We start from the raw sequence: 27,224 nt of genomic DNA, 5'->3' as shown, positions 1-27,224 counted from the left end.
TAACCAAATAAATCGAATTTGATGTGGGTCTATTGTATTGCACAGATTGCGGCCATTGGACATCCTTCTGGCCGGGGTATTAGCGGATGTTGACCTACATATTGCTAATCGAATGAATTTTCATTGTGTTCGAGATTTTTTGATGAATCGATTTCGTATTAATTATTTGCTGCATTCAAATGAATGTATTTAAATCTGAGGATCACCATTTCACATGTGGAACATTCATTCATTTTTCTCTTTACGATTTTGATTGAGGAAATAGCTGGATTTAGACAGATATAAGAAGATATCATCTCTTCTCAAGCCGCCCTTACACGGTGATCTATGAAGCTCCAGGATGCTGAGATTAAGGGGATAACCACTGGTGTCGAAACATCCTTTCCCTCATAGTCCTTCTATAAGTATCTTCGTTTTTCCCTCACATAACCCTGTCCACTTCTGAACTCTATTCAGGTGTTTCAGGAAAGTTGTCTTCGTCCTATTCAGGCCGCCTAAGTTTGGCTACTTCTTACTTACGAGTACTTCGGAAGCCCGATTCTCGACACACAGTCACTTCTGTGGTGATTAGTTCTGTCTTTTCCGCCAAACCATTGCATGACTCCTTGGATTGGCTTATGCAACGTAGACTCTGGAATATAGGCTTGAATATCTGCACCCTCGCCATTAAAGTCGCAGCTAGCCCAACTTCTCTCCCTGCAAACAGTAGAAAGGGAAAAGAAAGGAATTCAGCGGGATTCTTCCTCCTGTGAACATTCATTACTTCCCCCTTCGGCGCTTCAGAGAACTGAGACACCCAACAACCTCACGAGGAGTTGTACTGAAATTTCATGAGAACTAGACTCTCTACTTCGTCGTCCTTGTAGACCACAACAATTCATAGATGCTCTTTGATGGACAAATAGCCAGAACGTCTCTAGATAACTTAAAACTTGGGCATTCACCATTGCACAAAGACAATGGGTCCACGGAATAAATCTATCAAATCCTTCACAATTATTTATGGACTTTAACCAATTTTAGCACGGACCTAAGGCTATACAATTAAAAACTAGATTACGATCCGATACAATGAATCAGACAGACTTATGTAAACAAGAAAAAGTAACTAATTGGTTGGTATGTTTGTGGGCGGCAATTATTAATGTGGGGGCCTAATCAGGCCGGGCGTCTCCTTTACCTTTTGAGCAAGGACCCTTTTAGGCTGGAAGGGAAAGAAAGACGCCTCTAAGTCTGGTTCTCAAGGTAACTAAACAATTTGATCAATATTAATAACTTTTAGCCTAGTGTATGTTAGTTCGGTTAGTGTTGTTGGACACGCACTTCGAACGCAATTACATATTGACCGTAACTTACACGGTGAATTACGTTTCCAAATAAATACAAATCTGACATGTACACTTACACGTCTACCTCGTATCGTAATTTATGATTTTAATCACTTAATGAAATCATAGGAGACGTTTTTGACCAAATCTCAAAAAACTGAACAATTTATTGTTCTGAAGTGGTTCTTCGGGGATTGATCTAGGTAAACAGAAGATAAAAGAAACCTTTCAGTACTAATTACCAAAATAGTAATTGCTATGGTTATTTTAACCCCAAGTGATTAATAAACGAACTTAATCTGTGTACTTTATAATTGTTATACTAAAATATCACAGAAAATTTATCTAACAATACAGGAATTAATTGTTACAAAGATATTTACACCAAACTTTTTACCATAAATATTGACATTTACAAGCACAAGTACTTAAAATTACAAAAGGAAAGTCTCCTTATCCTCCTTACATATCAATCATCCGACATCCGTTGTCTGAAGTAAGAATCTACAAATACATGTTTGGCATTTCGTAAGCAAGCATGCCAGTTTGGATGGAGTTGATTCAGATGAATGGGAAAGACACTGGTAGGGTTTTTTTGGGGGGATTACTCTGAAGACACAAAAAGTGTCTTGCTAAAAATCCAAGTTTTGAAGATCAAAAGTATTTTTTGATAAGAATAAGTACTTTGGTTATTTTAAGTTATATGGACCACTGCAGCCAAGCGTTAGTAAGATAACCAAAGTGAGTTGGAGGAAATGGTTCATCTGAGTAAAGAATAGCTACTGGGCAGTTGCAAGGGATCTTTGCCAAGCTTCAATGTGTACTCAGTACCACAAGAGCATAAGCAGAATTCGAACTTCGAGAGTACAGTCTTCTGCTACCCTGGAAATTACACCCAGTACCAGTCACAGTGGTGGCTGATGTAGAATTATCTCTTAGGGAAAAGATTCCTGTTTCACGAAATCATGTGGCTTTACATGGGAACACTGGACATCTAAAACCGATGAACTTGGACTTGCAGAATCAGTTCCGATTGGATCGGGCGTAAAACTTAAACTTCCATAAAAATTAGATGGTTCTACTAATAATCGATTAGCATAAACACCAGTTTCAGCTTTGAAGATTATCTCACCAAATTCTTTTTTCACAAAAGCACAAGTCGATTTGTCCAAAGTGCGTAGTGTTTTAGCAATATATTCACCATAAGAGTCGAATTCATCTCTTTTTTTGTTGCCGATCGTTGGCACTTCATTATGGGCTAAACCAAATCTAGAATTTTTATTTCTTGCATGTTTGTACATGAGCTTTTTTCGATCAACCAGCAGCTTTTTCTTATTTACAGGAAGAGTTGAAGTTCCAAGTTGTTCCTGCGGGTGGACCTCGATTGCTTGGTCATCCTGAATTCCTGAATCATCTTCCTCAAAAGATCGTTTGTCTGCTTCTTTCATCACTACGTCTTCATCTTCTTTCTGGAAAGCATCAAACAATAATAATACTCATCAGAAGTTTATAATAAAGTTCTATGAATGACCAATGAAGTTGCGAGGTTGTTTATCTGGGTTGTCTGTAGACCCGTCTGTTTTTGAAAAAGAAACATCCCCATTAAGATTTTTTAAAGAAATATTAGTTGTAGATAACTTAATTTTTTTCCTCGTAACTTAGGTAAAAGATTCGTTAAAGATCTGTTTAAGTTTGTTTTTGTGAAGTTTTAATCTAATAAACAAAGTAGACATAACCGTGTAACCGAACATACCTCACTGGAACATTTTAAGCTGTGAAGTAATGTAAACAGCCCAGATGAAACACTAAAATATTTTGCTTTACATTTGTACAACCCGAGCGTAACCTGAATTTCACATAATGACACTTAAATTTCGATACAGGCCTACCAAACTCTTAACTTTGCCCTCACTCTTTTTTTAGTAAGGGCCCCCTCCACAAAATAAAGTTGCAGCCGGGCTCCCAAACAACCATCTATGCCACTAAATAATAACGAACATATAAACAGTGAATAATGTTTACTGCAAACTGTTACTTACCTCTACGGCCATTGTTGATTTTGGTTGGTAAGTTCTGTGCAAAAAATGGAAAGTTTTGTAAGCAAACCAAATCGGCGAAGCATCCTCGCCTGTCTTATTTCCACGCTTTAAAACAGCCGCATATCTTTGACGCACCTTCCTGTATGTGGCCAACAGAATGGTCATCTTCTTCTTCAGTTCAACAATGTCTATACCAAGCTCTGCCGAAATGGTTTCCCAGGCGTCACACTTTTTAGAAGTTATTTTATAAAATCTATGCCGATTATCCCATAAAATTGGATGTTGTTCATATTTTTTAATAAAATTTAAGACCACCTCTGTCGTCCAATCCATTATTTGTCTTGCACACGTTCAACGGACGAGCGCAAAAAGTCAACTGAAAGTGAACTCTCCCTCCAGTGGCTTGCACGACTTGTACACGAGCCTCACTTGAACTCACGACTTTGGACGACTCTTACCGAGCAGGACAAGCTTCTCCATACTTATGACGTAAAGAAAACTCATTTACTGCTTCGTGAAATCGTGTAATTCGTTTCACTATAACATAATTGCACTCATTTTCACCGCTTTTCTAGTTCTCTGTAAAGAGAAGACATAGCATTTGAACAGACTTTCCATTTGAGTTAATGACCAAAAATAAACGTTTTGAGGAAACTTGAGACCGTATAAGGGTAGCATAACTCCATAATTCTGGAGGGAAAACTCAACCACTGATCTCAAGATAATTTGTAACTCATAAATTTGGTCCCCCAACTCCGAGCATTTGAGGAATATTAAATTCTAACCGAGACTTCAAATTTATCTGTACTATAATCTGAAATATAACCTTTCCCCCTTGTAAGATCAGTTTGGAACCTTTTTCAAGGAATGTTGAGTTAAGGTAGGTGTTCCTCAGAAACTGTGATGTCACGCTTCCCCTAGCAAAATCATTGAAGTCAACTTACTTCTAACTTTAAATTTTTTTCTCACATTCCATTACTCTACTAAGAAAAGAAAGATATTGTCTTCGTGCTTCGTGATTTTGCGCTTACACCGAAAATATCCATTTTGTCATCGATCCTCTGAATCCAAAAAAGTAGTTTTCTATCTACCATTGTTCAAAAGCGATAAATAGCAGCAAGTACAGATTTGTGAGCTTTTCGACGTCCATGTTGAATGCCACAATATGGTTTTGGTCATAATTAGCGGACGACCGGAATTATATCACTTTTCCGAATAGAATTTTCCGTATTTTAAGGATTTCCACGCAAACGGCTCCTACGCTTTTATTTAAATTTTGTATAGTGATTACAAACACACAATTCTACATTTTGTTGTACATGGAAATTCAATTAAGAGTATTTCTACTAGGAGGATGGATAGATCCTTCTAAAGTGATAATAAATGAACATGATTCAAACGGATACAAGAAGTAGAACCAAGAGGAATTCGTGTGAGTGATCACATCACATTTCTATTTTAAATTGGACATTGTTCATAAAAAAAAAACATTAAGTGTTCAGAGCTCAATGTGTAACTACGTTTGCCATTGTCAGAAATTTAGTCTTCGTTCCATTCCGCTTGGCACGGAGATTACCATCTCCACAATTTACGCCCTATTTCCGTTTTTAATATTAATTCATTCTTATGCTTCTTGTGGTGTCCCTCGTCTATCCCCCTCACCTCACAACCTTCACTACCAAGCGAAATGGACAAGAAAATAGTCTTATAGTAAGCTTCACAAGCCCCTGCTTACTTCCACAGACTCATCATTTGACCCACGGATAGACAGTCTTCTCACAGATCTACTCCTTAATGATTGTGGTAAAGGCAATGATGAAATACCCAACAACTAAACTTTAAATTGATAATGTCCATTTGAAGTGTTACAGTGAGGCCATTTCTCTCTCCTCTTTACTTCGTATTGTTGTCGCTTTAACTAATGACGGACACCGACATGTACCACAGTTCTGTTAGTCTTAAAGAAATAAAACGATCTACTAGAATAATATATAGATATAATCAACTAGAAGAAGTAACATTAATATTTCTTCAAATGAGAAGTAAGTACTCAGTTTGATGTACGTATTCGTTAAGTCAGTTATTAAAGTCACAAGAGCCTCTTGATATTTGGTTAGTTTAATTCATTAAGTAGGGCCTTCTAAAGTGACAATGTTGGCAGCACTTACTATACATAACACACGATGGTTTTGAGGGGAAGGGCGGTACTGTGTGAGAAGGCAAGCTCCTTAAGACGTAATACTTGGCCCTCAGCCCAAATGTACTACACAGTCGGGATGCTGTTCTCAGCAACCGTCTCTAGCTGTAATTTATAAGGCAGTTGTTGGTTTCTCTTGCCATGACCTACTCGATCTAATCTGGCCATTCATTACCAGCTGATTATTAAAAGCTACTGTGTAATCTTAGGAGAGAGCATTTATCAACTTTCAGTTCATTACTAATTAAGACTGTTGCTCTAAGATAAGAGAACGTTCTAGAATTTGTTTTTTAAACTACGTTATATTGGACTTAATATAACAAAAAAACCTAATAGACGACTGGAGATGGCCACTGTAACATCCTCAGCTGATCCAGCCAGGTCAAAAGGAGCTACAAAAATGTAAATCACACAAACGAATTTAATCAGAGTATCAGCAGAAATCAGTGCGCCCACAGAAGCCAATTAGTTGAATTCATTTTTATAATTAATCTTTGAATCTTGTATTCTTCCACTTAAACCCAGTTTATGTAAACCATTTTCTTGCCCTAGAATTCATACCGAAGTGTTATGTCGAACAGTTTGAAACCGAACGGAAAAGCCTTATACCCGCTTTGTTCACGTTCAAATGAATTCCTTTGGCCACTGTCTAGAAAAGTTGCATTTCCGGGGTAATAATATCGTGCTTGAAATTTTGGTAAGGTATTTAATGTTTAAATATTAATAGACAGTGGTATCACATCTGCAAAGGCCTTTTAAAGAAGTTCGTAACATAAATGTAATAATAGCTTGTTTATATGTAATGAATATGAAAAAGTATAGTAAATAGCTAGAACCATGTTCGAAAAAATCGCTAAGATTTCATTTTAGTGCACTGTACGGTTCAACAAACTGTAAAACATTAGTAACATTAAACATTATTTAACTATTTTTTAAAAATTAGGAGTAAAAGAACTTATACTTATACTTACCACAACAATCTGGATTAGATTTGTGTGATCCACTTTGAACTCACGTAACAATTTGATTGTCAAGTTTCCAAACGACTCAGCAGAACTTGTGAAAGAAGTTACCTAAAAAAAATAAAAGATGCTAATTAGTATATAAACGAAACCACGTTCCAAAATTGGGTTGATCTTTACAATAGCCCACGGAGGTGTGGCCTATTTATTTTAAGCGCATGCGCAGTACAGCACACTTACCGTTGACTTTTTAAACTACTTCCCGCCAATGTTCAATATATTCTTTTTAAATTTCTCAACTTCCCGCTAATGTGCTGTATAAATTTTTTTTGAATTTCTTGCCTATTTATTTTTAGTGAGCATGCGCAGTACACTCACACTTAGTAACTGCTTCCTTTCCAACGTATTATCAGTTCCCGCCAGTGTCCAGTGTGTAACTTCAGGTGCGTTTTTTTTTAAAGTTCATAAAACATGAACGTTTAAAATCTACAGTTTTTCTTTTATTTAAAGCATGAATGTAGTCTGAGTGAAGATGGAGAGATGAAAGTTTCAAAATTTTGAATGAGTGTTGGTTTCATTAGTAATAGATATGTAGGTCCGAAGTGTGTTAAGTATGAAAAGAAGTCATTCTTCCATAGGCGATCAAATGAGAGCATTATTTAAGGGAGTAAATAAATTGTATTAACAGAAGGATAGGGATTGCATTGAATAAGGTAGGCTTCTTTTCTTTTGTTTTTCATGTGTCTGAATTACAAATTAGAGTTTTGTGTTGATTAGTTGGTTAGTGAGGGGGGCGTGGGGGCAAAGCCCCCACAAAAAGGGGGTGTGGGGGCACAGCCCCCCACTAAAATTTTTTTAAATAAAATTTTCAATCTTGAATTAATAATTCGAAGTGATTCTGATTCGCCGTTACCATATAACCCGCCAGATTTAAATGTAAATACAAAATAAAGAAATATTTTTATATTTACACTTGAATTTGGCGGGTTATATGTTAACAGCGAATCAGAATCACTTCGATATTAGGCCACACCTCCGTGGGCTATTGTAAAGATTTACCCAAAATTGTCTTAAACACAAAACAAGAAGTGAAAATCCAGGATAATAGACTTCACGGTAGATGCAAACTATATATAACCTCTCATTCTCTTGGGAAAGAAGGTTACAGTTTCTTCTCATTTTTTTTTGTGCGCATGCGGATTAGACGGGCTTTTGTGTTACTGAATGGGTTTTCTTTCGTTGAACATTAAATACATTTCTAGGGAGATTTTAAGGATGGTTTTAATCTTAAGTTCTATGAAGCCCACACTTCTGGTGACTTCGTCATGATTATTTTGTAGTTTCTGCTGACACTGCCTAAAGCTTGCTTGGATCCTACGGATGAGAAAATATTCTCTTCAGTCAGGAGCAAGAAGCCTCTTTTCTTTTAACTCAGATGGACGACACAATCAAAATTAATGGGTGCAAAAAAATGAAACAAAAGATTTGCGTCAAAGACCCATAGAAGTTGTGTTGGTGGTGAACAGTCAAAAGAAACGGCAAGCTGAAGAACTGGGGAAAAGTAAGGATGCAGGTGTTATTCAGAAAGAATGAACACCTACGAAATTTCAATTTGCGACATCCCCGATGATTAAAACTCCTGTTACAACCATACAAACTTTGGAAGAAAGATGTTGTGAGCATTCAAACAAAGCCTCAGCTCGAGAGATCTGTAAGAAAGTGTCCCCGGATCCCTGAAGAAAACATGAGAAAAGACTTGGAAGGAATCAAACCCATAAGACAGTATTAGGAGGTAATCCATATTGAGAACCTCTCATACAGGCTAATTCTTACAGGTCAGCTAAGATGATTTTATCACGGTACGTGGAATGCTGAAACCTATAATCGTAAATGCAAGAACCACAGGAAGTACGTAGCTACATGATATTTGACCTGATCGCAACGAGCTTTCTTCCTGTGATTGCATGAATATAAAGCTACGCCGTTTGGGAATATAATATAAATAGATTAGAATTTTTTCTAACTTCTATACAAGCGAGTGGAATCGGTTATAAAGTTAATAGTGAATCAATTCGTATTATGTTGAGTATGGCCAGTTATTTAATAAAACTGGTAGGGTAATACTTTATTCAACACTTTGTGGTGGGGATGAAATATTGATTGATGAAGTACTGTAGGGTGTTATTACAGGCAGAACTAAATTAATCTATATACAAGAACTTATAGTACAAGTAATTGCGAATGAGAGCCGCAGAAGTTGAGAACATGTTTGAGTGTGCAGCAAGGTTGTACTGTATTTACAGCAGGTCATATCAATGTGTCTGTGCCATGCTCTAACACCCCTACTTATTTTTCTAAAACTGAAAACTACTGTATATATATATATATAAATGTGTAATTTGATGCGTTTGTGCAGATGTGTGTATGTATATATACACGCTTGCACCGTATATAAAGGTTAGATTGTCCAACACACATAGAAACATGCATGTACTCTAGACAGACAACTGATGATCGTTGTGGACTATGTGTATCTGTATATGTGTACACATGGACATGTGTTAGTGTGGAGCAGATGGCCTGTTCCCTGAACCCCTCCAGTGTATGTACAAGGCGGGCTGATTCTATCAGCTAACCTAAAAACATTAACTCTTCTGTAGCAGCTGTATCTGTCTTCAATAAGCTGCTTCTTATACAGTGTGCCTAAATGTATAACTATGCTAAGGATTAAGCCTGGATTAAGACGTTGGTTTTCCAGAATGTTTAAAAGCAAGCTATCAGAAATATTAGTTATTTTAATTGAATATTATATTTTTAATCTCACTCAACTTTCACTTACAAAGAATTAATGCATACTTAAACTTTTTTGAAACTGGGAATTTGTATTAACGAAGACTTTAAAGAGATTATTAATGACTGTTGAACGGTCAATAGGTTACCAACAAGGAGGGATCTCCCCTAGCTCTTAGGGCAACCCATAGATTTTGACTAAAACTTTTAACAACTTGTAATCTAGTAGTAGTATCTCAAGCGAAATACCGAATTCAACCTTTCAGGGATTTTTCCTAGTTTTTCTTCTACCTATAGGACATACCCGAAATTCTAATCTTACCTTTAAAGATGCCCTTCTAAATCAAAACTTACACTTTGGAATGTGATGAAGTATACTTAATCCACGGCATACTTTAAAATTGTTGACTCTTAAAGAGAAATTTCTAACCACAACGTAAGACACCTTCGTATAACTCATTCCACAGGAGTTAGCCTTTTCGCTTGACTGATTTCAACTTTAATTTAAACATAGAAAGATAATTACCAAACGTAACTGCCACTAACCTGCCTATTTCATTTTCTTTTTTAAATCGGAGTAAACCAAATCTTTAAGGCCCTAACTTCATCATTTACAGCGTAATGTGTGAATGCAAGGATAGATCTTCCGCGTTCTTTGTCATCTGCCTTCGTTTTTTTTAACCAGCATTCCTTGCCGGCAGCCAACTGCGAAGAGAGCGTGTAATTTGTCACAGAAATGTTCAATAAATTCCTCAAGGTTATTCATTATAAACTTACTTTGTGTTCTTGCGTTTGGCTGTTATAATTTGATTGCCCAAGTGTGTTTAAAGCAGAATCAAAGTACTCCATAACTTCCCTCCCCCCCCCCCACACGCACAAAACTCTTTAAACTTTCTCTCAAGAGCACGATTCTGGAAGATGTACATATATCAGCAGATGAAAATTCTCATGCCTCAGGTCATTAGAAGGTTTTTCTTGTTGGGTGATCTCTTCAGATTCTAGTTTGTCATGGCCAGTTTTACATAAGGAAGTAATTTTATCAACTATATTTCCTATTTAGAGTTTTCACGGAAAATGTCTTTAACGAAATCCTAAATTCTAAATTCCTTGAGTATGAAAAAGTGGTTTTCACTATTGGATTGCTTGATCCGTTGGCTACACTGCTGCAGAATTTAAAAATAATATGTGCCAATGTTTATTACCGTCTTGATTATCTTTAGTCAGGTTATCTAAGAAAATTTCTCTGCAATTCATTACTATTCTGCTTTGACCTCAGCTGTAACTGTTTAAAACTAGTTTCAGTGACTGATGCGACCAGTTTCTCTTGGTTTAACGAAATATAATGTTTGCAATTAGCCGGTTCCATCCCATTCTGCTGTCTTGGAGTCGATAGAGAACTTTGCAGAGTTATAACTTCAAAATTAATACTTATTAACTAATGACTGTCAGTGATTAAAGTGTATTTTTATTGCTTAAAGAGATCATGTTGACTAAACATTACTTAGTATCTATTCTCAGGAACAATCTCATTAAAAAAGTGATTTTATCCTAAACTAAAGGATTACGAATTGTTTTAGATGGAAAAATAATTAATTTACTACTAATCAGAAAGAAACCGACGTGAAAATTGGCATACCTGTCGTACATTTATTCAACATCATCGTCTTACAAAACTTCACGCTGAAGACCGTCACCAAAATGTGAGTCATGAGAATTTTTCAGTAATAATTTATATATTACCATAATTTACATACTTTAGTACAAAACTGGTGTAAAGCTACCAACATATTTCACAGTTTTTATGACAATAATTTCGATGAATTACATTCGTCCTTGAGCTCGCCCGCATTGAATACATTGTTTAGGCAGTAGAAAGCCCTAAATTATAATACTGACTTAATTGGCTGAATTGAGATGGGGCTACTATTCTTCAGCTCTCGGACAGTAGTTCGGTCCGCTGTGAAATAATATTTAAAAAAAGGTTTAAAAACTCATGTTCTTTCACTTTGTGTAATTTGTGTAATTATATTTTGTTGAAACTTATAACTGTTAAAAGAAAGTTGACATCAAAGTTATTCAAGTTCACTATAATAAAATGATGATGTCTGCCTCAAAATCAATACAGTAAAATTTTTCAAAACCAGAAGGTACAGCGTACATTATCAAGTGAATCTCCAGTGACTGGGGAAATTTCATTAAACTTGAAAAAGCTCAGTTTGGCTAATATTCTTTCAAGTCGGAACTTTGTACACGTTATACTCATGAATATTACGCAGTGTTAGAGCCATATAACATATTGAAACGGTATTTTATGGGAAAAGTTAAATTTCTCCCCATCTTATGAACTCCGCGTAAAGAGAAAAACAAAATCTGGTTACTTTCTCTTACGCCTGTAAGAGATTGCGATCATATCAGAAGCTGGAAAATAGAGCTTTTAAGCACCCCAGAACCGAACTAATCCGCTAACCCAGGTCATCTTATGATTACCAGGTAGATGATGTTCTTCAACTTGACGTTTCAATACTGTATGGGAGCATTACACTTGAAAGCTTGCTGCGATTTTTCTTCAGTTTAGCACTCATTTCGCAAGATTCCCATACTTATTTTTCTGTGAAGCAAAATAAAAAGTAAGTAGCACTACGGTATAACCATATTGAATACATATAGAAAGTTAAGACAGTGCAAGGTTATGGTTGTGATTATTTTAGCTGCACATCTAGCCCCCACGATTAAATACATCTGGAAACATCCAGAATACCCTAGAGGAGAGTGAACAGCGAAAGCAGAGAACAAACTGTGCAAGATGGGATCAGCGACCTGGTTCGGTAACCTTGGTCAGCCGACAGACCTGGGCCCAGCCTGGAGTGCTAGGCAAGGTTCACATGCTCATCTCCATATAATACGCGCACTTTTGCATATTAACTAACAACGTCTGATAATAAAATACATATTTAAAAAGCACGAAGATGGAGGAAGTCGTTCCCACGGGACATACTCCGCGCCACAATCGCTCTGTGGGACTTCTCTCAATCTACTATACTATTTTCATTTTTATTTTGCAGTAATTATATATTTTCCTTTTTTTACATAAGAAAGTACTCAATTATTTAATTGACTGTTTCAGGTTGGTTTTCATTTAGGATGTTGGACTGAATTAATTCTAGTCAGCGATTCCAATAAATGGGAAGAACGTAACCATTCCAATAATTCACTCTGCTGTAGAATCTGAAGAGAACGTACCAATATTAAAGAGGCAGAGGATTCTAAGTAAGATATTTTGGCCTCTAACACCTGGAAACTATTAATAGAGTATCATCTAGGGGCCTCCGTTCCTCTTGCACCACCTGGTCACCGCGCAGGTTTTCTAGGGTAGTTCTTAGTCTAGCATTTTTTGGTTCTGCGATAAACTGGCTGGTATTCTTTGTTACAATTTATGCCGAGTGTAAACTATAGCTAACAACAAAACCTACCCCAAATCTTAATACGCTCTTAGGCCAACAAACCAAACATGGATGTTTAAAATAAATACCTAATATTTTTTTAAGATCATAAAATAATTCAATATACCATTGATAAAAATTAAATATTTTTGTCATTATCTATTTAAGATAAAAAAAAAAGTGTTACACTTTGGGTAGGTGATTTGTATGCACTCTTGTAACTCCTCATAGAAGGAGAAAGCGCCACTTATCGAGTTAGTTCTAACTGAATTACTGTTGTAGAGGTTACAGTAGACTTAGTTTCGCACTTTTGGAAGCAAATTAAATAATCGATACAGTTGACTAGACGTTCTCCAATCAATAACCTCAGACCTTTCACAATGCGACATTCTGAAGGACTAGCAGTGTGACACTTCATGAACATCAGTAACTCGTATGGCGTTCAATATGTCTGATCCGGCGAACTTTCAGTTTAATTCTATCCACATCCGGGTAGTAATTAGCCAACAAACAAACTTGAGAAGTTGATAACTGAATACTTAGTTCCAATTTGTTTTCCAACAAAACGATTCCTATAACTTGACTTAGAATTTACGTTTCCGGCTGGATAAGAAACGAATAAGTATTTGATGTCATATTGAAAAAAATAAAAATAAACTTAATTTCAAAAGATAAAGAAACTTCTGCACATGATTTAATCCCTAACGATGTGATTCTTGAACCTCTAAAAATAAAAAAATATTTTCAAAAGTAGCATAAATTTAAAATTCCTTCTAAAAAAGAAAAATAAAAAGCGCTGCTGTTCAAGAAACTAAAGAAATAGTTTATAGAAACACCTTCAGATTGTAGCACTGATCAAATAATGTATACAAAGTAACGTCAAAAGATTATTACAAATCCAAGGCGTTCAAAAATACCTTCTATTAAGTTCTTCTTTATAAACAGTCGTTTCATAGAGAGCAAAAAAATGATTTATTTATCTACAAAGCTCTATCTATAGCTACAAAGCTCTCTCCGCGAGAAGACAACCCAAAATCTAAAATTTAATTTTGGTATTTTGCTTGTTATTGGGTGTTGGACATAACTTTTTCCTGTTCTTTGTTCATATTATTTGGTCCCTTTTAGATCTTTCAATTCTTTCATTCCAAATAATGTTAAGAGTGTTGAATTGTAAGAGTGAAGGTTATTGTAACTTTACTGTTGCTTTAGACTGCCAGAACTCTAGTTATATTTGCCGTAAGAGAGCGGTACGAAGCAGCAAGGAAATTATAGTTTAAAAAATTGCCGTGGAACTTATTCCTGCAATTTCTAGTTTTTAATGTAGTGTCATTTTAAAAACGTCTTTTCAAAACCTTTTCTCTCTCTACGCATCAGTTTTAAAGGTTCCTTATCCGCCAGTATTTCTGTTCTTACATCTGGATGTTATTGAAGCGTTCCTACATAATGGATAATGAAAAACTTTTAAGTTGTACAGGCCGCAGAAAAATATTTATCTAAGTAAATGAGGCTGCTAATTCGCATTCAAATTTAAGTTCTGGAATATCGTTTCTTTATTCCAGAAATTCTTTTCGGTTCTCTTGACAATATTCCATATTTCGTTAATTACGTGAATAAATCATTACCATACCATACACCTCTCCTTTTTTCATACTCGAACATTTCTGTTAATTTACATACTATTGATAAATTATTCATATTAAAATGGTTACCAAATTATTGCGATAATTTTGTAATTCTTCAAGGATTACAATTGCTCACTAAAGTGGCCATGTTACCAGCGTTGGGAACCTCTGTTGTCCACTAGTCCACTAACTGACCGTTGATGGATATTGTCTAAACCAGTGATGGGCAAAGTACGGCCCGCGGGCCAACTCCGGCCCGCGAAAGTATTTAATCCGGCCCGCCGAGGGTCCATCGACATGGATAGTATATGGCCCGCTATAATTACGTTTTGACGGTCGAGAAGTATAAAGTAGATTCTACTTAGTAGAATAATAGATGCATAACCTATAGGTGAAGCTAAACTAGCCGCGTAGTTACACAAGTGTGTAATGCTGTAATGTTTTTATAATATTATGATTAAAAGCTTTAACACAAAATGCATTTTTTCTATAATTCTGGCCCTCCTCTAGAATTTCTTAAACTTAGTGGCCCCCCATTAAAAAAGTTTGCCCACCACTGGTCTAAACTATGAAGGCACTAACTGGAGGCTAAATTTACGATGATAACGCCTTGGGTACCAATTACCTTAGATGCTGAAGCGCTTAAAAAAATGTCCAATTCTTTAATGAGTATTAAAATAAATAAATAAAAATAAGACTTTAACTAAGTTGTGGAAGAAGTCCAAACTTCAGCTCATTGATTTCTGAAGAAGTATGTCGCGAAGTATATAGTCTTGCGTTATCATGTTGAAGAAAAACTTTCTTTATATTGAGCTGAATAAAGTTCAACTTTGATAGCTCGCCCACAGGATACCAACTAGAAATCACGCAGAACCTTTATCCACTTCCTTCAATGTGCACAGCAGACTGGCAGTGTCAATCAAAGAGTCGTTAAGTGCGCTATTTACAGTGGAGACACCCGCTGTCACTCTTCTAGTGCTTTTTTCGGAGGATTAGCTTCTTCAGCCTCTCTTAAAACTTAAAACAGTTTGGTCAAGAGACCGTGCACAAATCCTATCCTTGTCTTATTTTCAAACCCATTTCTCCTTTCGTGAAATTTTTCTATCAATACTGAGCAGTACGAGAATTGACCCCACTCCTTAACTTTACAAATTGTTGTAAAGCCTTTTTTTAAAATAAGCAATGCTTTAATATACGAGTAGTCCAAATTACAAAATTCCATTCCCTAGTAGATACTCGTAAAATTCTGGTCCTTGTTTAAAGGGAACGATTTTACCCACTAACAGCACAAAAGGGTTGTCACAATAAGGCTGCAGGTCCTAGAAAACAGGACCCTCCTTGTGCTCCAATCTAATTTAAACTAAAAACGTTTAGAGGATCAAATGACAAAAAATAAAATTCTGAATAACCTTATTACATAAATATTTAAAATACAAAATACATATGTAAATTTACAAACAAAAAAATCCACAAAATTAGATTTCCAAACTCACTGGTGAACTTATAATTCTCACTTTATTTATATATGAAAATTATAAATAATACCAAACCCCCCACACAAAAAAAAAGATCACAGTAAACAAACGAAAACAATTGTTCTGAACACACAAAAAAAAACAATTTCAAAAAATTTAAATTAAGTGCACTTAAATGTTCACAAAAACATATTTTTTAAAAATATTTTTAATTACCCAGTTTTCATACTAATACCTAATTATTAAAAGAGAATATTAATAAAGAAAGACGTATAGGTTTATCGGTTTATAAGATTCTCAGTTTACTAAGAACTTTATTTTAATTTATTAATTTATTTTGGTTAAAGCTTCTTTTATATTATATTTATTTCAATATTTATCTACCCTATCACAAAACAGCATAGCAATTAATTGAGGAATGTTAGAGGAATAGATCTCCCTAGTGTTTGTGTGTTTTTTTTTAAATATTATTTGTATTAATTAAGCGATGAAGGAACAAAAAGACGATTTTTGGAGATCAGCTGTGTGGTCTTAATAACGTTTCGAAGAAGTTGATATTCAAAAAATTTAGAAAATACTATTAAACGTCTAAAAATAAAATTAGCAATGTCTCTGGTGACTGAATCTTGGGCATCAAGGTAGGAAAAAACATTTTACGATCAAGTCAAATTTTCGATATCCCAAATTTTTGCCAAAAAAAAGTATCCATTTCCTGTGAAAAATCTACGAACCACACGAAAGTGTTTCTTTGAAACTCGAAAACGAAAAAAAAAAAAATCCAGATGTTGGAACTTGTGCCTGAGACATCGATGAACTGGGAAAGACTCGATTCCAATTGAAACATATCTTGCTGAGAAGAAGTTTGGGCTACCTAGAATGTAGCACTGCCCTATAACATTTCTAAAAATATGTATCTTAAATAATGTTAAGTAGAAGATTCACGATTGCTTACTGCTTTCTGCGATGAAGATATCTCTGTGTAATGATCACATTAATGGCCGCTTTGAAAAGCACTATTATTATTATTATTTTTTTTAATGATTTAAGTCGCGTCAACATCTAAGGTTATTGGCGCACGGAGCTTTTTTCAGTGCACTGACGGTCTCCGGACAGTGTTCTCTCGTTACAGACTTCAATGTTCATCACCGGGCTGTAAGAAGCTCCTACCTAGGAAGAGAAAATCTAAGGGTCAGCAGCTGTATTCGAACCCGGGACCTCCGCGTGGGAGTCCAGTACGTTAACCGCATAGCTAATCCCCACGACTATTATTATATCTTATTTTCACTCATTACAGAATAAGAAGTTAAATTCTCTAATTTTCGGTATACAGAGTTAGGAAGTCGTGAAAATCGGCACATCTATAAACAAGACTAAAGAAGTGTAATTTCAGTAGGATGTGATGTATGGTTTTTAAATATTATCTGAATAAAATATTTGTATAATTCTTCTAAAAAACTGAATTCAATTTTGAGGAGTAAGTGGAAGAGCACCTCAAGAATTATAGCATGATACAGTCGTGTGAGTGTAATTAATAATAAACATGAGTGGCTTTTTTAAATTATACTTTGTAAGTTTTTTTCCTTTCTCCTAAGTTTTTACAAATGATTCAATTTTTTTTTGTAAGTATCGAATTCTCACTTAACCACCCCCCCCCCCCCAAATCCGGAAGAAACAAATTGATATTCCAGGTTTGTTGCAGAATTATCGATCTTCTTCACAATCCTATAAAAGAGTGCGATTTTTTTTCCAAGCCATTTCGAGCTGAGCCGAACATCGACACAAATTACAACAAATTGATATTCCAGGTTTTGTTGCAGAATTATCGATCTTCTTCACAATCCTATGAAAGAGTGCGATTTTTTTTTCAAGCCATTTCGAGCTGAGCCGAACATCGACACAAATTACAACAAATTGATATTCCAGGTTTTGTTGCAGAATTATCGATCTTCTTCACAATCCTATAAAAGAGTGCGATTTTTTTTTCAAGCCATTTCGAGCTGAGCCGAACATCGACACAAATTACAACAAATTGATATTCCAGGTTTTGTTGCAGAATTATCGATCTTCTTCACAATCCTATAAAAGAGTGCGATTTTTTTTTCAAGCCATTTCGAGCTGAGCCGAACATCGACACAAATTACAACAAATTGATATTCCAGGTTTTGTTGCAGAATTATCGATCTTCTTCACAATCCTATAAAAGAGTGCGATTTTTTTTTCAAGCCATTTCGAGCTGAGCCGAACATCGACACAAATTACAACAAATTGATATTCCAGGTTTTGTTGCAGAATTATCGATCTTCTTCACAATCCTATAAAAGAGTGCGATTTTTTTTCCAAGCCATTTCGAGCTGAGCCGAACATCGACACAAATTACAACAAATTGATATTCCAGGTTTTGTTGCAGAATTATCGATCTTCTTCACAATCCTATAAAAGAGTGCGATTTTTTTTTCCAAGCCATTTCGAGCTGAGCCGAACATCGACACAAATTACAACAAATTGATTTAATATTTACTTTTAAGACAACTGAATTAAAACCATCAGCAATCATTTCTTACAATCTGAATAATACCCGTCATAAATTGTATATACAAATAAACAAACAATTACAAAAAAAAAATCTTTGAACAATTATCTTTTTTAGAATTTAAAAAACAAAAAGTTGGACTACAATCTTCGTTTATTGCCTAAAAAAAGTGCATTTAATTTCTAATTAGCAATTGCAATAAAACTGCATAAAATTTAGTACCAAAAAAAATGAATAATTCAAAGAGAAGTTTAAATAGAATACAAAAACAATTTTAATCTCACCAAAATGCTCGTTAATGAGAAATATTATTATCTATCAAACAGAAGCTAAATATGAAGAAATGTCCGTGATGTAGGAGTAGAAATGTCAAATTTCTGTATAGAAGGATGGCCGATGAATGCTTAGTAAAGAGAACACAGATGGTAACAGGTAAAGAGTATTAAAACCCATGGACGCATAGGTTATATACTTATAACAAAGTTCGACGGTATTCTTAGCTGACGATGGTCCAGTATGGGCTGTACGGCGTAAATCTGATGAATTCAGTCGCAATAGAAAACAGAGTGTAGCGTACGATGCTGATTTACAAACTGCACGAGTTGCTAGTATGCAACTGAAACCAATTGCAACTCTTAATAATGCAAGACCTGTAAAAAGAATGAAGAAATTAGGTTTTTATTAATATTAAATGATGCATTTTACAAGATTTAGGTACTCTAATCGCCAGCCATTTCTCAACGTTTTCTTTGCACGAGTCAAACCATACTTCTTTGAAGTCTTAGAGTGAGCCCCAAATTCGAATTGAAAAATTGATAGGAACCTGCCGATGTGTCGCACCATTCTACAAGTTTCAAAGGTTGTTTTTGGGTTTTAACTTGTAGAATCGTTCCAATAATTTCGATTAAATACTGATTCTCTTGTAAAATCTGATGTTGAATTTGAATTTTTTCTTCCAACACAATTCTGGTATTTATTTATTTAACCTTAGTTGTTAACAGATTTAAAAAAAAAGTAAAGTAAAGTGATTACTTATTTTTTCAGGCGGGGCTTAACGTCCAACTACCAATTAGGTGTCGTGGACGGAGGCGACTAGCAAACATACTTTACTATAAATTTCTTTTATTAACCATTAAATAAAAACCAAAGCCTAAGACCGGGGAGTCGAACCCACTAAACCAACAATACATCTTAGCTTTGCGGGTCTCCGCCTCTAACCGCTCTGCTACCGTGGCGTCTTGTTAACAGATTTTTAAATTCAATTTCGCAACAAACACAAAAGCCTGTTGTAAATTCTCAAATATATCTCACAATACAATTCACTTAATCACAACTTACCTAACATTTCATACGAAGGCCATATCACACTGTAGGGCGGAGATGTCTGTGCTTCGGACATGATTCCCAGTTGGTAGTTGGTCCAAGCGCCGATATGTACTCCAATGCAAACACTAACCACCATTGTTGTGTCCTGTCTGCAAAAAAAACGAACTTTTTTTTTTTACATATTTTAATCAAAATCTATCTGAGCGGCTACATAATTTTATTTGAAATTTTTTTTTTTTGCGTGAACACCCACATGACTTTTCTGACAAACAACAAGAGACCTTTAGAGAGAAGCTTAGAACCTATCATTAAAAAAGAATTCCAAACAAAAGCTACAGGTCTGTAACTGAGAGGGGCAATTACTGATGCTTAAACAAACTCGTACTAGAGACTCCGTTTTAGCGATTTCCTCCAAACTTAAAATTTTAGAAACAAATTCAATACTGATTCCGTGAAATGACAACATTAATTAATTTTTCTAACAAAAGTCGTAGTTTTTTGGTAAAATTAACACTCTTAATCCAGCTGCTGACCCTTAGATTTTCTACTCTTCCAGGAGCTTCTTATAGATGGATAGTGTGGTCTGTAACGAGAGGAACACTGTCCGAAGGCCGGCAGTGCACTGAAAAAAGCTCCGGGCGCCAATAACATGAGATGTTGACGCACCTTACAAAAAAAATTAGTACTCTACCTTTACTATGAATTACTTTAATAATCATCTTGTATCAGATAAAACTGTTTCTACTTCCACGTCCAAATTTTAAAATTAGTTTTATAGACGATTTTTTCCAGTTATTCATCCATTTAAATGGTCACCTTTTTTACTTCCATTTAATTAGACTCAATTAATATTTTTGGTACCCATTATTCTCTCCTACTCTCTTTCGTAGAGACCTTTACACGGCATCGTCAGTCCAAATAATTACCTATTTTATCCCAAAAGTTCCTGGGACAAATAAAATTTATGGCAAATAAAAATTACAGGTCAAATGGTGTACACAAGTTTAAAAAAAAATGGATCATCTGATAGAACCTAAAAGAAATATAAAATCTGCGTTCAAATAGGCAAAAACTACTATTCGAGTTCAGGGCACCTCAAAACGCGCATTTAGAACTTAATAGTGAGTACTAAACGATTGTTTTGCCGTTTTTTATTTGACATTGGCTTCCGCTATACAGCCAGTCGTCTATGTGCTTATCACTTAAATATCACTCACTCTCCATTCTTAGTTATAAATACATCCGCTTATAGCAGTACTTCCTCTTACAAACGGTAAAAGAAAGAAAAATAACCCCTTGAACTCGTATCAGACGAAATCGACCCCAATTTTGCTCTGATTTTGCACGCATCAGATCTTTCCCTAGATATACCTGCCTTTTTCTGCCTCATCCTGGGTTAATCATCTTGGCTTAGACCCACAAAAAAAAAATCTAGTCACGACTTATCATACTTAGTAAGAGATTGCGAACTATCTATAAAAACCAAACAGCTTACCTTGTAGGTGTCCAAATACTACTTTTTGGATAGAACGCTATTATAGCTATGCTAATGCAAATAAGTAAGAACGGAGACCATTGAGACGTAAGTATGAAACTATCCATCCGGTCGACCAGCGGAACTATGGGCACCATCAGGATGGAAGCAAGCACCAGTCCAACTATAATATCCTGAAAAAAGAAATATATATATAATGTGGAAAATAGGTTGTTTTGATAATAAGCTATAGACCAATTTATCCTAGAAAAAGAAGGTTTTATTTTGTTACAACAATACAATGTTACACCAGTAAAATCAGCTTTTAGGAACAAATAGATCAAAATCTTATCTAGAAAAAGAAAAATTGATTTTTATAGGCAATTCTTCAACACAAGAAAAAACTGTTAACATTCAATATGTGTACGGCGAGTAAACCTAACTTAACCTTCCTCAAACAATTCCCAAGCGCAGAAAAATAAAATAAAAGAAAGAAGGCACTTCACTTTTAGTCATATATAGTATATAAAATCAATTTAATTTAATATTTATAAAAAACACTTGAACTATTGGTAAAGACACAATGCAAAACCATCAACTTTCAAAGAACTCCTAGAGTTCCAGGGTTAACTATTAACTCATTTAAGTAAATATTAAACTCAGGGAAGATCCAAATTAATGAAATGAACTCTCTGGCATTCAAACTTTTCTGTATCAATAACATATTCTTTACCTTAGCAGAAAGACATTCATTGAGTAGTACTCCAAGATAGTTCGCCTTGAATGGAAGCTAGGAGGAACTGTTTAAATGTTTGTAAAGCTTACAGAAAAAGAAGCGAAAAGAACGAAGAAGTAACTTCTGTACTGATGAGGAAATGATTAGAAATAAAAGTTGCAAAAAATACGCCTGGAATCACTTTGAAGTTCAATCAAATAGACCAATAACAACTTAAAGACAAAATCTCACCCTTAAACTCAGTTGTCGATGAGCTTCGCATTAAATATTTCTCCAAGGATGTCCATTTCCAGGTTGACGGAATTTCCCCAGATCAGAAAATCATACTTTAAGCAAGATGGGAGTGGCCATCTTCTTTCAAGCAACTTCAGGTATTTACTCTTTGAGCAAATTTACTTATTTGCAGTTTACATATAATATAAATAAATAAAACATAAATTAGAGAACAAAAATACTAGAAAGGTACTTACAAGTACAGTATGCATTCCCAAGTACAGCCGACTGACTGATATTACAGTACACCAGAGAACGGCGACGATCAACCCGATACATACTGGGTACTGTGCAATAAAAAGAAAAAAAAAAACAAAAATCATGAATACTTCTAAATGTAAAAATAATCACACAAAATTATTATAACCACACAATATACTTTAAGTGAATTTTTTGTTTTAACAAGGTTGCTAAATTGTGGAGTATAGTTCATCTTTTCTTGGTGACTGATTCACTAACTCAAGGGGAATTGCTAATTTCATTCCTTATTTGTTTTCACTGTAAGCTTTCAACACAGGGACTAGATCATCTTCAGGTCTTATACTTTACTAACCATTTTTATTTTTTTCTATATCATTAACCTTGAAGGATTTTCTGCCCAGATCGTTTAGGTACTGGTTTACAAAACTAAATTCGGAAAATTGGAATCGTCAAGTTTCATCTTCTTGCGGTGTTTCGTCTTTCGAGATATTTTGTTGATGTACACGAAGAATTTTCTATCAATTTTTTTTTTCAGGGGACCAAAAAATTAATATATCCTGCGAAAATTCTAAATAGAAAATTTGAAACTACTATAGAATGCTGCCAAAGAGGAAGGAAGGGATAATGAAGGGCACTAGGTAGGGATTTATTCATTTCTTTTTCCAGGATATGTTGTTTTCAAGGCCACTAAGAATTAAAAATACGAATTAAACAATATTTTTGACCTTTACTGAACTCCTTCGCAAAATCCGCCATTCTGGTAAAATGTTTTATAGTTGAGAGTACGAAAAAAAATAAATTGAAACGCTAAATGATTATTCGGCAGAGTCCATTACACATATCCTTTTTTTAAATTTTCGAGCTTACTACGACGAAGTATTGTGATCATCTCGGAATACCGCAAAACATACTATGAAATCCTAATGGCAGAAAGTTAAAACTTATTATTCCTATTGAGTACTGTCAATCAATGTAACTAAAAGCAATAACTGGAAGCCCTTCAAGTACAAAGTCCATTAGTTGAGAAGAAAAACATTTACTATTAACAGATATGAGAAAGTGGACTCGATAAACAAGTATTACGTGACAAATAGATAATCTCGATGATTAGCGAGAGGCGATAAGAGAAATTTAAAAAACGAAAGAGGTAAACAAAAACTTCAATCAGAAATGAGATTATTCTAAACCGTTTCCATTTAACAACAATTACAAAATGAAGGATAGAACTTCTGTTTAATGTTCTTTTTGATGGCTTGACATCCCTTTAAGAGCCTCGACGAAGGTTTTGAAGGGAAAACGTAACAAATTCTTTTCCAGAAAATTTATTTTAAGGGCGGTTTCTTTGACGACAGCTTCCTAAGAAAGTCCATTAATTACGATGAACGTTAATAGAAATCAGTAAAAATCTAGTAAAAGTTCGGAGTTTAATGAAAACTTAAGCATTATAGCAAAAGAATTGGTGTGACTGAGCTAGTTTTTGATAAGAAGGCGATAAACTCAATTTTCTTATCATAAAAATACAAGAAGTTTCACAAGTAACATAAAAAATAAGAAATTCTTAACAGTTCTATGAATTTGAATGACTTTGATGTTCACTTGCCTCATATCTCTGTATAGTATAGATGACTACTGAAAATGGTATAGATATGCCGACCATAGCATGAGTTGACGGCATGCCATATTCCAGGGCCCATTTCTGCTGCAGTCTGAACACTGGCGGACTTGCAGGCCTTGGCCAACAAACTATATCTTTTATCCCTTGACCTGTAAAAAAATTTACAAATATTAAACAATTAAACAGTAAATTTAGGTAGTTAATATAATACTGAATAGTATAGCTTTACATTTATACATTATTGGGTTACCACCTCGCAACCCAGTAAATCGTTTGGCCAGCATAGCCTCAGAATGAAATTACAGAACAAAAAAAAAAAATGAGAGCTGGACATGGAAAGAGTTGAGATGAGGAAAGTGAAATTTCTTGTTCAGGACGAAGATAAATCCTTTAAAAAAGGACTTTTTTTAACACAATGCTCAGGGATCATTGATTTTTAAAATGCTTGGCAAAAACTTCTCAAATTGCAATAACTTATCAGTTCTAGAAGAGATTTTATTTGTACTTTTTTGTCCATTGTCAGTATTGATTGCCTACGAAAAAACGCATAAGCTGGTTGGTCTACTTCCTCTGGGAAATGAACAATAATATAATAATGTTAATAAACCTATGGAGTGAATCTTCTATTTATGAATTCATGGCTCAATTTTACACCAGTTTTTATCATCGCCACCTAATCATTCTTCTCTACCTTCTTATTGCCATGCTTCGACTCCAGGTCGCTTAGCCACCTGAGTAATTGGCAGAACGAATAGACCTCAGTTTGGCAGCAATGAACTTACGAGAAATAGAAGACAAGCAATACTGTTAGATTTCAGATTAAGAACTAAAAAAAAAAGGGAGCAAGTGAAGATAGCTCGACTGAGAATCGGTCACACCCGAGTGACTCATGTACATCTCATAACTAGAGGTGCGGCCACTTCATGTAGTTTCCAGAAAAAATTGAGGTTGCTCTCAAAAATGTAAAAATTGAAGACTAACGACAGTATTTGAAGATTACTTGTCTGTACGACCAGATTTAGCTTACAATATTTAGCTTTAGAGCAATTTCTTTTCATATACGATAGATTATTATACGGAAAGAGGACGTGGTAACCCTCAAAAATTTAGAGCTAAACTTGTGTCAACCTAGGTCAATTCAGTTTTGTTCCAGCAAGATAACGATCAGCCTTTTATTCCTTCAGACAAAAATTGAAGAAATGGATAGCACTAAACTTCTACCATTCAGCCTGAACTTCGTCTTCACTTCTAAGAGTAATAATATATTTCCTTTGCCAAAAAAAATTAATAACCACTTATCCTGAAAGGACAAAAAAAAATTGGTATGGCGTGGGATCCAACAGCAGGTAAGTAGTAGCAAATTGTTATAAAGAAATGCTACTAAACAAAAGATATAAGGTAATTTTTTTTTTTTAACAACACAAAACCCAGATCCGAACTCAAATAAATAACTTGAGAAAGGCAGAATACTGTCTAAAAGATTATAATATTGATAAAACTTAAAATAACACTTACCAATACACATAATAAGTGTCCATACCATAACAACCCTTCTACCCACAGCTCCGTCAATATTCCAAAACCAAAATGGTATGAAAGATGCGTAAAATATTTCATCTCCTAATTCTGTTCCAAATACAAATAGATAATACCAAAATTTATTAGTTACAACATAATCTTTAGTTTCCGTATCAGACCCGGACGTTATCGCACTTTCAGTATCATCTGAATTCTTATTTAAACTACCACTGTTAGTAATAGCACTATTATTGTCTTTCTTTCTAGACTGTACAAGATTTCCATTGGAACTATTTTTAAATTGTTTCTTTAAATTTTTATCAATAACCGGATAAACACCAAAAAATTTTTGTACTTCCAAAACTAAATACGGATCTTTTAAATAATCTATCCATTTCCACATATTCTTAAAAAGAGAGAGAAAAGCTGAACCGGTGCTTTATTCCCAAAAAAAGGTTCACACCAAATTCCAGCAAAACACCATTATTCACCTACCACATATCTATATAACCTTCTGTCATGCCCACAACCTTCATATCACATATGTTTTTTTCATTCACTCCCTCCTCTTTTTTAAGCTTTAATCCTGCTTGATTTAAAATAATGCTGTAACTAGCAATTAAATTCTTTGCATTAAAGAATAATATTTAATTGTATTTTAATAATTATAATCCTCAGGCTACTACCGTTGCCTTAATGATGGCCAATTATATCTATCATGCATTAATAATGCAATGTAAATAATCTGTGCAAATTAATAATCTTCGAAAGTACTTCTTCGGTGGAACTGCTCTGATTATTATTAAAGACTGAAGTATGTTCTTGGTCAGCTATAACTATGAGAATTAGATTAAGAAATATTGTGTGAAAGTCACACCAGATATTTTTCAATTTGGCGCCGCAGTTATTGTTTCGCTCAAGACACTCTAGCGGTATAATTCTTCACCTATCATCTTGCTTGAAAGTAAGGTTATTTAGAAGTATCTGTAATAATTTGAATTCGGGAACTGGTAGGTCTTCATTTTTGTCTTGAGGGCTGAAGTTTTTCAAAAGTGTTATAATATTGTTTTTCTTTATATATACATAAAAAAGAAGTAATGTCTTCCAGAGCTATTTCATTACTTTTAGGCAAATGTGTACCATGTGTAAAACCAAATGCATCAAAATTTTGTGTCTCTACAATGGAACTAGATGAAAATTTATTAATGTATTTTCGCAAAGTCTCCTACATATATGCGATTGATCCAGAAAAAAAATGTAAAACTGGTGATATTGTACTTATTGAAGAATTACCACAGAAATTAACTAAACTAATTACTCATAAAGTTCGTGAAATTATATATCCATTAGGTGATGTAGTAGATCCTTTAACTGGTAAAAAAGTAGTGGTCGCTGATTATAGGGAAGATATTGAAGAGAAAAAGAAATTATATGGTGAAAATCGTGACGCGTTTCAATATGAAAAAGCACCTCCTAGAGGATGGCAGGAAGGAGTTAAAGATTTTACAGATAAGGATACCTATTATAAGTACCATGAAGATAATACCGAACAACCGTATGCGTTATGAAATTAGTGTTAAATCAAACTAAATAAAATACCTACTTCAAAATAAGTAAATTGTATGTAAATTTTGTAAATAAATAGTGGTTTTGTATTAATCTGGTGTCTTAATTCGTTGTTTCACTACCCTCAAATCA

At 34.6% G+C, this 27,224-nt stretch overlaps 3 protein-coding genes and 1 long non-coding RNA gene across 5 annotated transcripts; 2 read left to right on the top strand and 2 right to left on the bottom strand.

The window, feature by feature from the left end:
- Positions 1 to 266: 266 nt before the first annotated feature.
- LOC141448345 (uncharacterized) lies at positions 267 to 10,315 on the bottom strand. Its single transcript, XM_074116680.1, has 5 exons — positions 10,094 to 10,315; positions 9,863 to 10,021; positions 6,536 to 6,637; positions 3,368 to 3,946; positions 267 to 2,797 (listed from the first exon to the last, which is right to left on the bottom strand). Exons 4-5 carry the CDS (start codon positions 3,698 to 3,700, stop codon positions 2,264 to 2,266), a joined length of 867 nt encoding a protein of 288 aa, XP_073972781.1. The 5' UTR covers positions 3,701 to 3,946; positions 6,536 to 6,637; positions 9,863 to 10,021; positions 10,094 to 10,315; the 3' UTR covers positions 267 to 2,263.
- Positions 10,316 to 10,505: 190 nt separating this feature from the next.
- On the top strand, positions 10,506 to 19,045 carry LOC141448349 (uncharacterized). Of its 2 annotated transcripts, XR_012454967.1 has the most exons (4): positions 10,506 to 11,016; positions 11,807 to 11,943; positions 12,441 to 17,541; positions 17,659 to 19,045. It is a non-coding gene; the product is annotated as an uncharacterized lncRNA (long non-coding RNA). The 2 variants fall into 2 exon arrangements; XR_012454966.1 differs by having other exon boundaries at positions 10,525 to 11,016; positions 12,441 to 19,045.
- On the bottom strand, positions 15,777 to 26,064 carry LOC141448343 (sphingosine-1-phosphate phosphatase 2-like). The gene is made up of 6 exons (XM_074116677.1): positions 25,524 to 26,064; positions 23,994 to 24,157; positions 22,390 to 22,479; positions 21,205 to 21,377; positions 19,722 to 19,858; positions 15,777 to 19,033 (listed from the first exon to the last, which is right to left on the bottom strand). The coding sequence occupies exons 1-6, from the start codon at positions 25,927 to 25,929 to the stop codon at positions 18,753 to 18,755; spliced, it is 1,251 nt and encodes a 416-aa protein (XP_073972778.1). The 5' UTR covers positions 25,930 to 26,064; the 3' UTR covers positions 15,777 to 18,752.
- A 354-nt stretch (positions 26,065 to 26,418) lies between these two features.
- mRpS17 (mitochondrial ribosomal protein S17) lies at positions 26,419 to 27,185 on the top strand. The gene has a single exon (XM_074116684.1). The coding sequence runs from the start codon at positions 26,624 to 26,626 to the stop codon at positions 27,092 to 27,094; it is 471 nt and encodes a 156-aa protein (XP_073972785.1). The 5' UTR covers positions 26,419 to 26,623; the 3' UTR covers positions 27,095 to 27,185.
- The last annotated feature ends 39 nt before the right edge of the window (positions 27,186 to 27,224 follow it).

The sequence above is a fragment of the Rhodnius prolixus genome, unplaced genomic scaffold (assembly GCF_049639745.1).
Source record: "Rhodnius prolixus isolate KJV_2025 unplaced genomic scaffold, Rpr scaffold_19, whole genome shotgun sequence".
In the NCBI taxonomy this organism is placed as follows: Eukaryota; Metazoa; Arthropoda; class Insecta; order Hemiptera; family Reduviidae; genus Rhodnius; species Rhodnius prolixus.
This window is presented reverse-complemented; position numbering and strand designations above follow the sequence as displayed.